Source organism: Puma concolor, chromosome C1 (genome assembly GCF_028749965.1).
Source record: "Puma concolor isolate L17-30 chromosome C1, mPumCon1.1.hap2, whole genome shotgun sequence".
NCBI lineage: Eukaryota > Metazoa > Chordata > Mammalia > Carnivora > Felidae > Puma > Puma concolor.
Genome location: NC_141674.1, coordinates 129,342,666 through 129,356,033, shown reverse-complemented (window position 1 = coordinate 129,356,033; position 13,368 = coordinate 129,342,666). Strand labels below are relative to the sequence as shown.

At 36.6% G+C, this 13,368-nt stretch overlaps 1 protein-coding gene across 5 annotated transcripts in view; it reads right to left on the bottom strand.

Annotated features, from left to right (window-relative positions):
* Window positions 1-13,368, bottom strand: part of THSD7B (thrombospondin type 1 domain containing 7B) — a 1,494,436-nt gene that overhangs the window by 585,020 nt on the left and 896,048 nt on the right. For all 5 annotated transcript variants that reach the window (XM_086718478.1, XM_086718480.1, XM_086718479.1 and 2 more), the window contains one exon: window positions 12,506-13,316. In XM_086718478.1, the coding sequence (XP_086574604.1) occupies window positions 12,506-13,316 (811 nt within the window). The remainder of the gene's footprint in view (window positions 1-12,505; window positions 13,317-13,368) is intronic.

Sequence of the window (13,368 nt, the reverse complement as noted above, 5' to 3'; positions counted from 1 at the left end):
CTTGTCCATACAGTCTCACAGAGACCACCAAAAGGAAAGTGGCCTAAACGTTCGTATAAGTATAGCATACAAGGAATCCATTATATATGACAATTTTTACTGATTAAGGGAAACTTAAGTTCGTCCTAAAAGTCAACAGACACACGAAAATAACAATGCTTTCCTGAATGTATCAGATCCACAAAAAGGAAAAAAAAATGTGTACTTTACAGAGATGGATTTGAAACATTTTAGTAAAAGTTCTGGTGGACCATGTCCACATAATTCATGAGGTTGGATAAAAATGAGATGAGACAATATTGTCAACAATGGCCCTCACAGCTGTCAAGAGAAATGTTTCTGTTCATTGCAGTGGAAGTTAGAGAAATAGATTATGTTCCTACTTAACACTATATTTTCCTAATAACCTAAACATGTCATGATAGGATATAAGTCATTTCATAATTCTTTGATGACCCAATAAAATAAATAGTATAAATTTCATGACATAATGTTTAAAAAAGTTGTTTTAGTTCAATATGCTGCCTAGAACTCAAAGGAGAACATAGTCCATGTTAGGCTCTGTGGCTCGGTCAATTAACTGTTTGACTCTTGATTTTGGCTCAGGTCATTATTTCATGGTTTATGGAATTGAGCCCCACATCAGATTCTCTGCTGACAGCACGCAGCCTGCTTGGCATTCTCTCTCTCCCTTTCTCTCTGCCCTTCCCATATTCATGCTCTCTCTCTCTCTCTCTCTCTCTCTCTCTCAAAAAAAATAAAATAAAACTGGAAAAAAAACTAGAGAACATGATCACTTCTGGTTTCTATACAACCACCTAAGCAGTGTGAACTCACTGCTATCATCAAAATGAGAAGAAGCTAGGGGCGCCTTTGTGGCTCAGTTGGTTGCACATCCGACTTTGGCTCAGGTCATGATCTCACGGTTTGTGGGTGCAAGCCCCATGTCAGGCTCTGTGCTGACAGCTCACAGTTTGGAGCCTGCTTCAGATTTTGTCTCCCTCTCTCTCTGCCCCTTCCCCCCACTCCTTTCTCAAAAATAAATAAACATTAAAAGACTTCTTTTCATTCCTAAAATGAGAAAAAGCCAAACAAACCGAAAACTGACAACTTCTTCAGTTCATCAGAGAATTTAGTCACAGGGCAGATAGATGTCCCAAAAGGCACAGAGAAAAGAGGTGGATATGGAGAATCACAACTTCCTGGGAGCATCTCAGGAGCAGAAACTGCCATTGAATCCACTACAGGGTAGGAAAACTTAAGCTGTGATTGATAAATTGCTGGTGGTTTCAGTTCAGACGAGCTTTTGAGTTAAAAATTTCAAGAGGGCCCAGTCCTACTAGAGATCCTGTATTTTCCTGAGTTTCACCTCTAGAAGTCTGACCAGGTTTTCACAATAAAGAAAAAAAATCTCATGCTCTCATCAAGGGGAGACATTCTGAAGTAGACCCAGAGAATTCTTAAAAGTTTCTCACCCTCAAAGGAAACTATTTTACTGAAGCCTAACCAACTGGGATATTACCAGATCCTAACAATCTGGGGAAAGAAAATACCCAACTCCAGCCCTCTCTAGCCTTTCTCTATTACTTAATTGGGAAGGAAGAAGTTGTGAAGTAGGAGAAGCATTTTATTTTTTTTTTTATTTTTTTAATTTTTTTTTTCAACGTTTATTTATTTTTGGGACAGAGAGAGACAGAGCATGAACGGGGGAGGGGCAGAGAGAGGGAGACACAGAATCGGAAACAGGCTCCAGGCTCTGAGCCATCAGCCCAGAGCCTGACGCGGGGCTCGAACTCACGGACCGCGAGATCGTGACCTGGCTGAAGTCGGACGCTTAACCGACTGCGCCACCCAGGCGCCCCAAGGAGAAGCATTTTTAAAGGCCACATCTAGGAGAACAGGCTCAATAAAAGATTGAGACCAAATTATAGGATTATAAAACACTCCTCCTCCCCCCAAAATTCATTACAAAATTCATTACTCCTCCTCCCCCAAAAACATTAATGAGGCTCCAGATTAATTACAGAGAATTACAATAAAAATAATTTCATGTACCAGAACTTAATTAGGAAGAATTTTCTAAGGAAAACCAAAAAACAAAAGAGGAAAAGGAAAAAACAAAAAAAACATAACAAGGACACCAGAGGAAAATTTTAGACTTTGACCCCTATAGCTACAGCAAACACAGACTAATCCCAGCCAAATAAATACAAAATCTCACACCTAAAGCCTATTTTTTTTTTTTTTGCATAATAGGACTTTACTGAAACAGAAAAAAAAAGCCCATTTATCTCAGTTCCTTTTACCCAGTACATCATGTCCAGCTTTCAACAAAAGAATACAAGGCATACAAAAAGACAAAACACAGTTTGAAAAGACAGAGAAAACATCATATTCAAACTCAGATATAGCTAAAATTTTGGCATTATACCAGGAATTTTTTTAAGTTTATCTATTTAATTTGAGATAGAGATAGAGTGAGCAGGGGAGAGGTAGAGACAGAGAGAGAGAGAGAGAGAGAAAGAGTGAGAAAGAACCCCAAGCAGGCTCTGCACTGTCAGCACAGAGCCTGACACAGGGCTCAAACTCATAAAACCATGAGATCAGGACCTGAGACGAAACCAAGAGTCAGATACTTAACTGCCTGGGCCACCCAGGTGCCCAGTCATACTGGGAATTTAAAAGCAATTTTGATTAATATACTAAAGGCTCTAACATAAAAAAAAAATTATAATACAAAACCACATATGTATATTACAAACAAAGAGATGGAAACTCTATGAAAAAGATCAAAAGGAATGATAGAAGTTGAAACACAAAAACAGATATGAAGACTGCCCTTTGATGGGCTCATCAACAGACTGGACATAGTTAAGAAAAGAATCACTGAGGGGCGCCTGGGTGGCGCAGTCGGTTAAGCGTCCGACTTCAGCCAGGTCACGATCTCGCGGTCCGTGAGTTCGAGCCCCGCGTCGGGCTCTGGGCTGATGGCTCAGAGCCTGGAGCCTGTTTCCGATTCTGTGTCTCCCTCTCTCTCTGCCCCTCCCCCGTTCATGCTCTGTCTCTCTCTGTCCCAAAAATAAATAAACGTTGGAAAAAAAAAAGAAAAGAATCACTGAGACTGAGACTGAAAAAATGTCCGGCACCTGGGTGGCTCAGTCAAGTTGAGCAACCGACTTTGGCTCAAGTCATGATCTCACAGTTTGTGGGTTCAAGCCCCATGCTGGGCTCAATGCTGACAGCTCTGAGCCTGGAGCCTGCTTCATATTCTGTCCCTCCCTTTCTTTCTGCCCCTTTCCCACTCATGTTCTGTCTTTCTGTCTCTCTCTCTCTCTCTCTCTCTCTCTCTCAAACATTAAAAAAAATAGTTAAAAAAAAAGAAAAAATGTCAACAGAAACTTCCAAAACTGAAATGTAAAGGAGAAAAAAATGAAAAAAAAAAAAAAAAAACCAAGATATCAAGAACTACAGGACAATTATAAATAGTGTAACATCCGTGTAATAGGAATATCACAGGTAAAATAAAGTGAAAGAAAGAAGGAAAGAAGAAGAAGAAAAAAGAAGTGTTTAAAAATAATAAGTGAGATTTTTCAAAATTAATGACGGACAACAGACAACCAATCAAAGATTCAGGAAGCTCAGGGAACACCAAGCACAGGATAAGCTTTTTTTTTTTTTTTTTTTTTTTAATGTTTATTTTTGAGAAAGAAACAGAGTGTAAGTGGTCGAGGGGCAGAAAGAGAGGGAGATACAGAATCCGAAGCAGCTCCAGGCTCTGAGCTGTCAGCATGGAGCTCGACATAGGGCTCAAACTCACAAGCCATGAGATCATAACCTGAGCTGAAGTCAGAAGTTCAACTGACTGAGCCAGCAAGGCACCCCATGGATAAGCTTTTTTTAAAAATGGAAGAAAAAAAAAAACCTACACCTGGGTATACAATATTCAACATACAGAAAGTCCAAGAGAATGTCTTGAAAAAAAAAATGGGATGGGGAGCTGGACTGGAAAAACATCTAAGCTATGGATAAGCAAGGATAAAAATTACATAAAATTTCTTTTTAAAACTATTCAAGCAAAAAATATAGTGGAGTGTTGAAAGAAAAACACCCACCAACCTAAATTCTATATCCAGTGAAACTATCTTTCAAAAGTAGAAAAATAAAATTTTCTCAAAGAAAAATTTAGGAAATTTGTGATCAGTAGACCTGCCTTGAAATAAAGGTTATAAAGAAGTTCTTCAGAGACCAGAAAACTATGCAGGTCAGAAACTTAAAACTACATAAATAAAGAAGGACTGTTGAAGAAGGAATAATTGAAGGTAAAATAAAATATTTTATTTTTCTCATTCATAACTGATCTAATATCAATAATTTATTCAAAATTATAATAACAATGTAAAGTAATTATGGGTTATGGCTAAGTGAAATTAATGACAGGAGTGTTATAAGGAATGGGAAAAGGGGACTGGGAATGTTCTAAGAATGTGTAAAGTGGTATGGTGTTATTTGAAAGTAGACTTGGATCAGTTGTAAATTTACTTTGCAAACTCTTGGGCAACCATGGAAAAAGGTAAAGAAAAGGGGAGCCTGCATGCCTAAGTCAATTGAACATTTGACTCTTGACTTTGGCTCAGGTTATGAACCCAGAGTTGTGGGATCAAGCCCCACATTGGGCTCTGTGCTGAACACAAAGCCTTCTTGGGATTATCTCTCTCCCTCTACCCCTCTCCCTCATTTGCTCTTACACTCTCTCTCTAAAATAAAGTAAAAAAAAAAATAATAGAAAAAAATAAAAAGGTAAAAAAAAGGTAAAGAAAAAAGATATGCTAGGAAAGAAGACAAATGACATAATAAAAAATGGTCAATTAAAATCAGAGATGAAAAAACAAAAAGAGGAACAAAGAACAGGGCAATAAGTGGAAAACAATAAATATAATTGATGTTGTTCCAATTACATCAATAATCATTTTAAAATTCAATGATACAAATATATCAGAGGGCTGAGACTGTCAGAGTGGATAAATCAGAAAATCCAATTGTATATTGTCTACAAGAAACTTTTAAGACAAGGATAGATTAAAATGTAAAGATTACCATGCTAAAAGTAATCAAAAGAAAACTGGAGTAGTTATATTAATTCCAGACAAATCAGAATTCAGAACAAGTAAAACCATTAGGGATATAGTGAGGCATTACATAACAACAATGGGGGCAATTCTCCAAGAAGATATACCAGTCCTTGATGTGTATGAACCTAACAAGAGACATCAAACTACATGAAGTAAAAATTGATACAACTGCAAAGAAAAAATAGATGAATATACTATTATAGTTGGAGACTTCAACACCCCTCGATCAGTAATGGACAGATCCAGCAGGCACAAAATCAGTACGGACATAGTGGAACTGAACAGTGCCATCAATCAACTGGATATAATTGACACTTAAAGAATACGTTATCCAACAATAGCAGAATACACATTATCTTCATCCTTACACCGAACATTCACCTAGACAGACCAAATTTCCAGGCCATAAAACACACCTTAACAAACTTAAAGAATAGAAATCATGCAAAGTATATTCTCAGGACACAATGGAATTAAACCACAAATCAGTAACAAAAAGGTGGCTGGAGGAGAATCCCCAAATACTTGGAGATTGAACACCACACTTTCAAATAATGCATGAGTCAAAGAAGTCACAGGATAACTTAAACAACATTTGGAATTAAATGAAAATAAAAATACAACTTATTAAAATTTGTAGATGTAGTGAAAACAGTGATTAGAAAGAAATTTATGGCATGGAATTCACATAGAAAAAATAAATACCTAAAAGCAATAACTTAAGCTATCTTAGAAAACTAGAAAAGGAAGAGCAAATTAAATCCAAAGTAGGCAAAATGATAAGAATAAGAATTATAACTGAAATCAATAAAACTTAAAGTATAAAATCAGTAGGGAAAATATCTGAAAGCAAAAGCTGGTTCTCAAAAAATATCAGTAAAACTGATAAACCTCTAGCCAGGTTAACTAAGATTAAAAAAAAGAAGAAGAAGATACAAAGTACTAATAAGTACTGATAAGTAATGAAAGAGAGGTCATCACTAATGATCCCATGGACATAAAAAAGATAATAAAGGAATATTATGAATAAGTCTATGAACACAAATTTGATAAATTAGATGAATGAAATATACAACCTGTTAAAACTCACACAAGGAGAAATCTATAATAAGAATAGGTTCATATCTATTAAAGAAATTGAATCAATAATTAATAACCTACTAAACCAGAAAATACCAGGTCCATTGTTGAATTCTACCAGTCAAGAAAAAAAAAAAACTATACTTATTTGCTACAATTTATTTCAGAAAATCAAAGCAGAGTACACACTTTCTAGTCCATTATATGAGGCCAGCATTATCTTATTATCAAAAAACGAAGATATTATAAGAAAGGAAAACTAAGACCAATATCTCCCATAAACATATATGTAAAAATTATCAACAAAATATTAGCAAATGATATCCAACAATGCATAAAAATAATACTACATCATAACCAAATGTGCTGTATTCCAGGTATGTAAAGCCAGTTCAACATTCAAAAATCAACACAATCTAATTTATCTATAGACTAAAGGAGAAAAATCATACATTGTATCCATACATACAGAAAAAGCACTTGACAAAAACCAACACTAATGTATGATAAAAATTCTCAGCAAACTAGGAATACAGGGTAGGTTCTTCAACATGAAAAAGAACATCCAGAAAAAACCCTTCATTTAACATCATACTTAATTGTGAGGAACCAGATGCTTTCTTGCTAAGATCAGGAACAAGGCAAGGATGTCCATTTTTATCACTCCTATTTGAGTCACACTCAAAGTCCTAGATAATATAAGACAAGAAAAAGAAATAAACGGTATATAGATTTCCAGAGTGCCTGCACCATTTTGCATTCCCACCAACAGTGCAATAGGATTCCCCTTTCTCCACAACCTCACCAACATCTATTGTTTCCTGAATTGCTAATTTTAGCCATTCTGACTGGTGTGAGGTAGTATCTCATTATGGTTTTGATTTGTATTTCCCTGATGACAACCAATTTTGAGCATCTTTTCATGTATCTATCTGCCATCTGGAAGTTTTCTTTGGAAAAGTTATCTATTCATGTCTTCTGCACATTTCTTGGAAGTTCCTCAAAAAAATTAAAAATGAAACTATCCTACAACCCAGCAACTGCACTACTAGGAATTTATCCAAAGTATACAAAAATGCTGATTTCAAGCAGCACATGTACCCCAATATTTATAGCAGCTATCAACAATAGCCAAATTATTGAAAGAGCTTAAATGTCTATCAACTGAAGAATGGATTAATAAGATGTACATACAATGTACAATACAACACATACATATGTGCATACAATTGTATGTATATACATATACATACAATGGAATACTACTCAGTGATGAAAAAGAATGGAATTTTGCCATTTGCAAAACGTGGATGGAACTGGAGGGTATTATGCTAAGTAAAATAAGTCAGAAAAAGAGATCATATGATTTCACTCATATGTGGAATTTGAGAAACTTAACAGATGAACATAGGGGAAGGGAAGAAAAAATAAGATAAAAACAGATAGGGAGGAAAACCATAAGAGACTCTTAAATGCAGAGAAAAAACAGGATTGGTTGAGGGGGAGGTGTTAAATGGTTGATGGGCATTAAGGAGGACACTTTTCAGAATGAGCACTGGGTGTCATATGTAAGAGATGAATCACTGGATTCTATTCCTGAAACTAAGATTACACTGTATGTTAACTAACTTGAGAATTGAAAGAAAAAAAAGAAAAGAAAAGAAAAGAGAGAAGAAAAGAGAAGAAAAGAAAAGAGAAAGGAAAGGAAAGGAAAGGAAAGGAAAGGAAAGGAAAGGAAAGGAAAGGAAAGGAAAGGAAAGGAAAGGAAAGGAAAGGAAAGGAAAGGAAAGAGAAAGAGAGAAAGAAAAAGAAGAGCAGTATACAGATTGGAAATGAAGAAATAAAACTTCCTTTGTCTGAAAATGATATGCTTATCTACATAGATAATCCCAAAGAATCTTAACAATAACAACATAAAGTCCTGGAACTAATAAGTGGTTATATCAAGGTTGCAGAATACAGGTTAATATATAAAACTTGATTGTTTTCTTATACACAAGCCATTAAAAACTACAACTTGAAATTTAAAACACTATACATTTATATTGGCACCAAAAATATGAAATACTTAAGTATCAATCTAACAAAATAGATACAAAGTGTACATGAGAAAAAGTATAAAACTCTGATGAAGAAATCAAAGATGTAAATAAATGGAGAAATACTGCAGGTACATGGAAAAGAAGACTCAACACTATCAAGATGTTATTTCTTGGGGCACCTAGGTGCCTCATTCAGTTAAGCTTCCAACTTTTGGTTTCGCTCAGATCATCATCTCACAGTTCGTGGGTTCGAGCCCCACATCAGGCTCTGCACTGACAGTATGGAGTCTGCTAGGGATTCTGTCTTCCTCTCTCTCTGCCCCTCTCCTGCCCACTCTCTATCTCTCCCTCCTTCTCTAAAATAAATAAACATTAAACAAAAAGTTATTTCTTCCCAAATTGATCCATACACTACAAGCAATCCTAATCAAAATCTTGGCAAGTTATGTTGTAGATATTGAAAAAAACTGATTCTATAGTTTACATGGAAAAACAAAAGATACAGAATAGATAATACAATATTAAAAAAAGAACAAATTCAGAGGACTGAAACTACCCAACTTCAAGACTTACTATAAATCTTCAGTATTTAAGACATTGTTTTATTGGCAAAGAATAGATAAATTGATCAATGGACTAAAGACAGAGAGCCCAGAAATAGATCCACATAAATATAGTCAACTAATCTTTGGCAAAGGAGCAAAGGCAGTTCAATAGAAAAAGGAGAGTCTTTTTAACAAAAGGTACTAGAATAGCTGGGCATCCACACGCAAAAAAAAAAAAAAAAAAAAAAAAAAAAAGAATACAGACACCAACGTTATACCTTTCACAAAAGTTAACTCAGACTGGATCATAGATTTAAATGTAAAATGTAAAACTATAAAACTCCTAGAAAACAATATAGGAGAAAATTTAGTTGATCTTAGGTTTAGAGAATTTGTTGTTGTTTTTGATGCAACACCAAAGAATGATCCATGAAAGAAATATTGATAAGTTTGACTTCACTAAGATTAAAACAAAACAAAAAATAACTTCTCTGTGAAAGACACTGTTGAGAGAATGAAAAGGGGGTCATCAACTGGAAGGAAATATTTTCAAAACATATATCTGATAAAGGACTGGTATCCAAAGTACACAAAGAATTTGTAAAGCTCAACCATAAGAAAACAACTCAAAAAATAGACAAAAGATCTGAACAGACACCTCACCAAGGAAGATCTACAGATGGCAACTAAGCAAATGAAAAGATGCGAAACATCGTAAGTGATTAAGGAACTGCAAATTAAACAAGATACCACTATACACCTATTAAAAATGGCTAAAATCCAAAATACTGACAATAGCAAATGCTGGCCAGAATGTGAAGCAGTAGGAATGCTCATTTATTGCTGGTGGCAATACAAAATGATACAGCCACTTTGGAAGACAGTTTGGCAGTTTCTTACAAAATGAAACAATTCTCACTGTAATATGTAGGAAAGTGCCCACTGGTATTTCTCCAAATTAGTTGAAAATGTATGTTCACATAAAAATCTCCAAATGAATGTTTACAGAAGCTTTATTTATAATTGCCAAAACTTGGAAGCAACCAAGATGTCCTCCAACAGGTGAACGGATAACAAATTGTGATATATCCATAGAACAGAATACTGTTGGAGGAGGTAATCAGGAGGATGTGACTGCCAGTTGACCATCAGGCTAGATTCAGGCGTTTGGAGGCTCCTCACCCCTTTGCTTGTCCTTGGAATATATGCTCTGTACACAGTGGGAGCTGCTCTAAGTACATGGTCTTAAAGGAGTAAGGTCTTTTGAGAACATCTAGATGGTATATGTGATGGAAACCAATTAAGGCCTCTATATAAACTTTTAAGATTTGGCAATGGGTGCAGATACCTACTCATCTTGCAGCCACCCAAGACAAGCCTTATTAGTAAGTTCTCTTGCTTACTAAACTGCCACCTCCCAATCCGGAGTGGTCTGTCTCTTCCTTCGGTCTCTCCCTGCTCTATGTATACAGGGATAGTTTGTAAACCAACAAATACTATTCAGTGATAAAAAGAACCAAGCTATCAAGCCATGGACATACATGGAGGAATCTTAAATACATATTGCTAAGCAAAAGAAGCCAATAAGAAAAGCTATATACTGTATCATTCCAACTATATAACACTCTGGAAAAGATAAAACTATGCCATCAGTAAAAAGATCCCTGAATGCCAGGGAACTGGGGAGAGGAGAGGTGGGACCAATAGGTGGTGCACAGATTTTTAGGGCCATGAAACTATCCTATATGATACAGTAGTTATGAACACATATCATTATACATTTGTCCAAACCCATAGAATGTACAACACAGTGAATCCTAATTAAACTACGGACTATAACAATATGTTGATACTGGCTCACGAATGGTAACAAACACACTACACTGGTGCAAGAAGTGTGTACCATACTGTATGTGTGGAGGGGAGTGAGGAGAAGCTATATGGAAACTGTATTTTCCACTCAATTTTTCTGTAAATCTAAAACTACTCTAAAAAACAAAGTCTCTTAATTTAAAACAAAGAAAAACAACATGGCAAACACAAGCAAACTAAAACTGAAAACATTCTCTGGAATATTAAGAAAACAATGTCTTTATAGAATCCCACATGTTTGAATATGCATTCAAACAATAATCACCCAAATCATCTGCTTAATCTTTTGGGCTTCACAGAGGCAGGCAATAAAAGGCAGAAAATCACTCTTCAATGGACTTGCCAACCACATATGGCATAAATCAGAATGAAGCATCAAAGATGAAATATGCTCATTTGTGAAGTCAAATGAAAAATAAAAATGAAAAAAACAAGAAACAATCATCATATTATTTTGTTCTTGAATAGCAGAGGTAGTCTTTTGAGCCTCTCCCAGCCAGCTGTGGATTCTGAGAAAACAGTAACTGGTGATAATGATTAATTCTAGAGATGAGTGTTTCACTATTTTGTAATATACGTCTTACTGAAAGGCATTTAAATTTGGAAAAACTTGGTAACATACCAGTGCTTTAAGACCTTCTGGGGAAAATTAAACAAATACTACTTTGAGCATATTTCTATATACCTAGGTCATGATTTTTCTGTACTACAATTTAAAGTAGAACAATTACAAATAACTTTTTTTTTTTAATTTTTTTTTCAACTTTTTTTTATTTATTTTTGGGACAGAGAGAGACAGAGCATGAACGGGGGAGGGGTAGAGAGAGAGGGAGACACAGAATCGGAAACAGGCTCCAGGCTCCGAGCCACCAGCCCAGAGCCCGACGCGGGGCTCGAACTCACGGACCGCGAGATCGTGACCTGGCTGAAGTCGGACGCTTAACCGACTGCGCCACCCAGGCGCCCCACAAATAACTTTTAAGCACTAACAGCCTTAACTATTCTTTTTAAAAGTTTTAGTCCATTCCCTCTATAGGTTTGCAATTCTAATTATTGCCGTGCAAGGTAATATGTTTTTCAAATCGATGTCATAGAAAGCATTCTTACATTAACTTACTGTTATTATTACTACTATAAAAAATCTACCACTAAAATGTTAGAGAATCTTCTTAAACATGAAAACAAAAGTAAACAAAACCAAGTTTAAAAAACATGAATACCGGGTGCCTGGATTACGCAACCGACTTCGACTCAGGTCATAATCTCACGGTTAGTGAGTTCCAGGCCTGTGTTGGGCTCTGTGCTGACAGCTCAGAGCCTGGAGCCTGCTTTGGATTCTCTCTCTCTCTCTCTCTCTCTCTCTCTCTCTCTCTGCCCCTCTCCCACTCATGCTCTGTCTCTCTCTCTCTCTCAAAAATAGATAAGAATTAAAATTTTTTTTAAAAACATGATTATGAAAAATGATAATTTTTGCATAATTTCTATCCCAAGTTTGAGAGTCAATTTGAATTTTTATGATTATAAAGAAAGGTTTAGTCTTCTATTACTATAGTGATAAATGTTTTTTTTAAAACTTGTTGACACTTTGATATAATGTGGAAATGCATGCCTTATCCTATGTAGTTGTACTATTAATTATGTAAGAATGCAGAGCTCTGCCTGTTCTATACTCTGAAATGTTCACAATTGAAATTGAAAGCCTCTTAAATTAAACTTCTAAAAACCCAAATCCCCAACCTGGTTATAATTATCCCTTTGTAGGAAATAATATATCTTATAAAATTATGTTGTAAAATACCTAGGTGAAGCAAAGATATAAACACTGAAGGCCTCCTACCTTAACATAGCATTTTTTCCGTCACTTCTGGTGCACCAGACCTGCCGAGTTTGATAACCGATCTCTAAGTCCCAGGGCTTGGAATGGTGATGTGGCTTGTAACTCTGATGTCTAAAGGTTACTCGCTCCTTTGAATCAGAGCTAACATCCAGAACAGTTCTTCCGCTTAGGTTAATTTCTTTAAGATGAGGCAGCCTACATTTACTCCATGGTCCAACTTTAAGGCTAAAAGTATACTCCTCTTCTCCAAGAGGACAGGAAACGGGAGTGTCACAGGCTCTTGACTCAGTCAGATTGGGACACTGAGAACCGCCATAGAGAGGGGGAGCGATGGCTGCCCGGGTTCTGTGTTGCAATCGCTTCTCACATCCCTTGCTACACTCGGACCATTGTGAGAACTCAGATACAACACAATCCCGGGGGCAGGGAATGAGGCAAGCTTGCTCTGTGGGGGGCCGTGGGACAAAGTGTTCACATATTTCATTTCCAGCCACGGTTCTGTTTAACTTCTGAATACAATGCGCAGTCCGGTGCTGTAACCCATGTTGCGCTGTCACACACTCCTCAGGCCGAGGCTCGGCTTGGCCAAGGCTGGAAGGGGCGAGCACACAATGGTGCCAGTCAGAGACCTCCCACTGGAAGAGGTCACTGTGCCAATCACAGACTCGGAAGCAGCTTCTTTCCTTTGGAGGCCTGCTGTTCTCATCACAGTTAGAGACGTGACTCGTCCACCCTTCCAAGTGGAAACACCACAGTGCACGACTCTGGACTCCTCCTGGTCCACAGTCTCCTGCGCACCTTCCCCAGGGGCCTACAGGCACAAAGACAAGGATGTCAATTACTCAGACATTCCACGCGGCCCT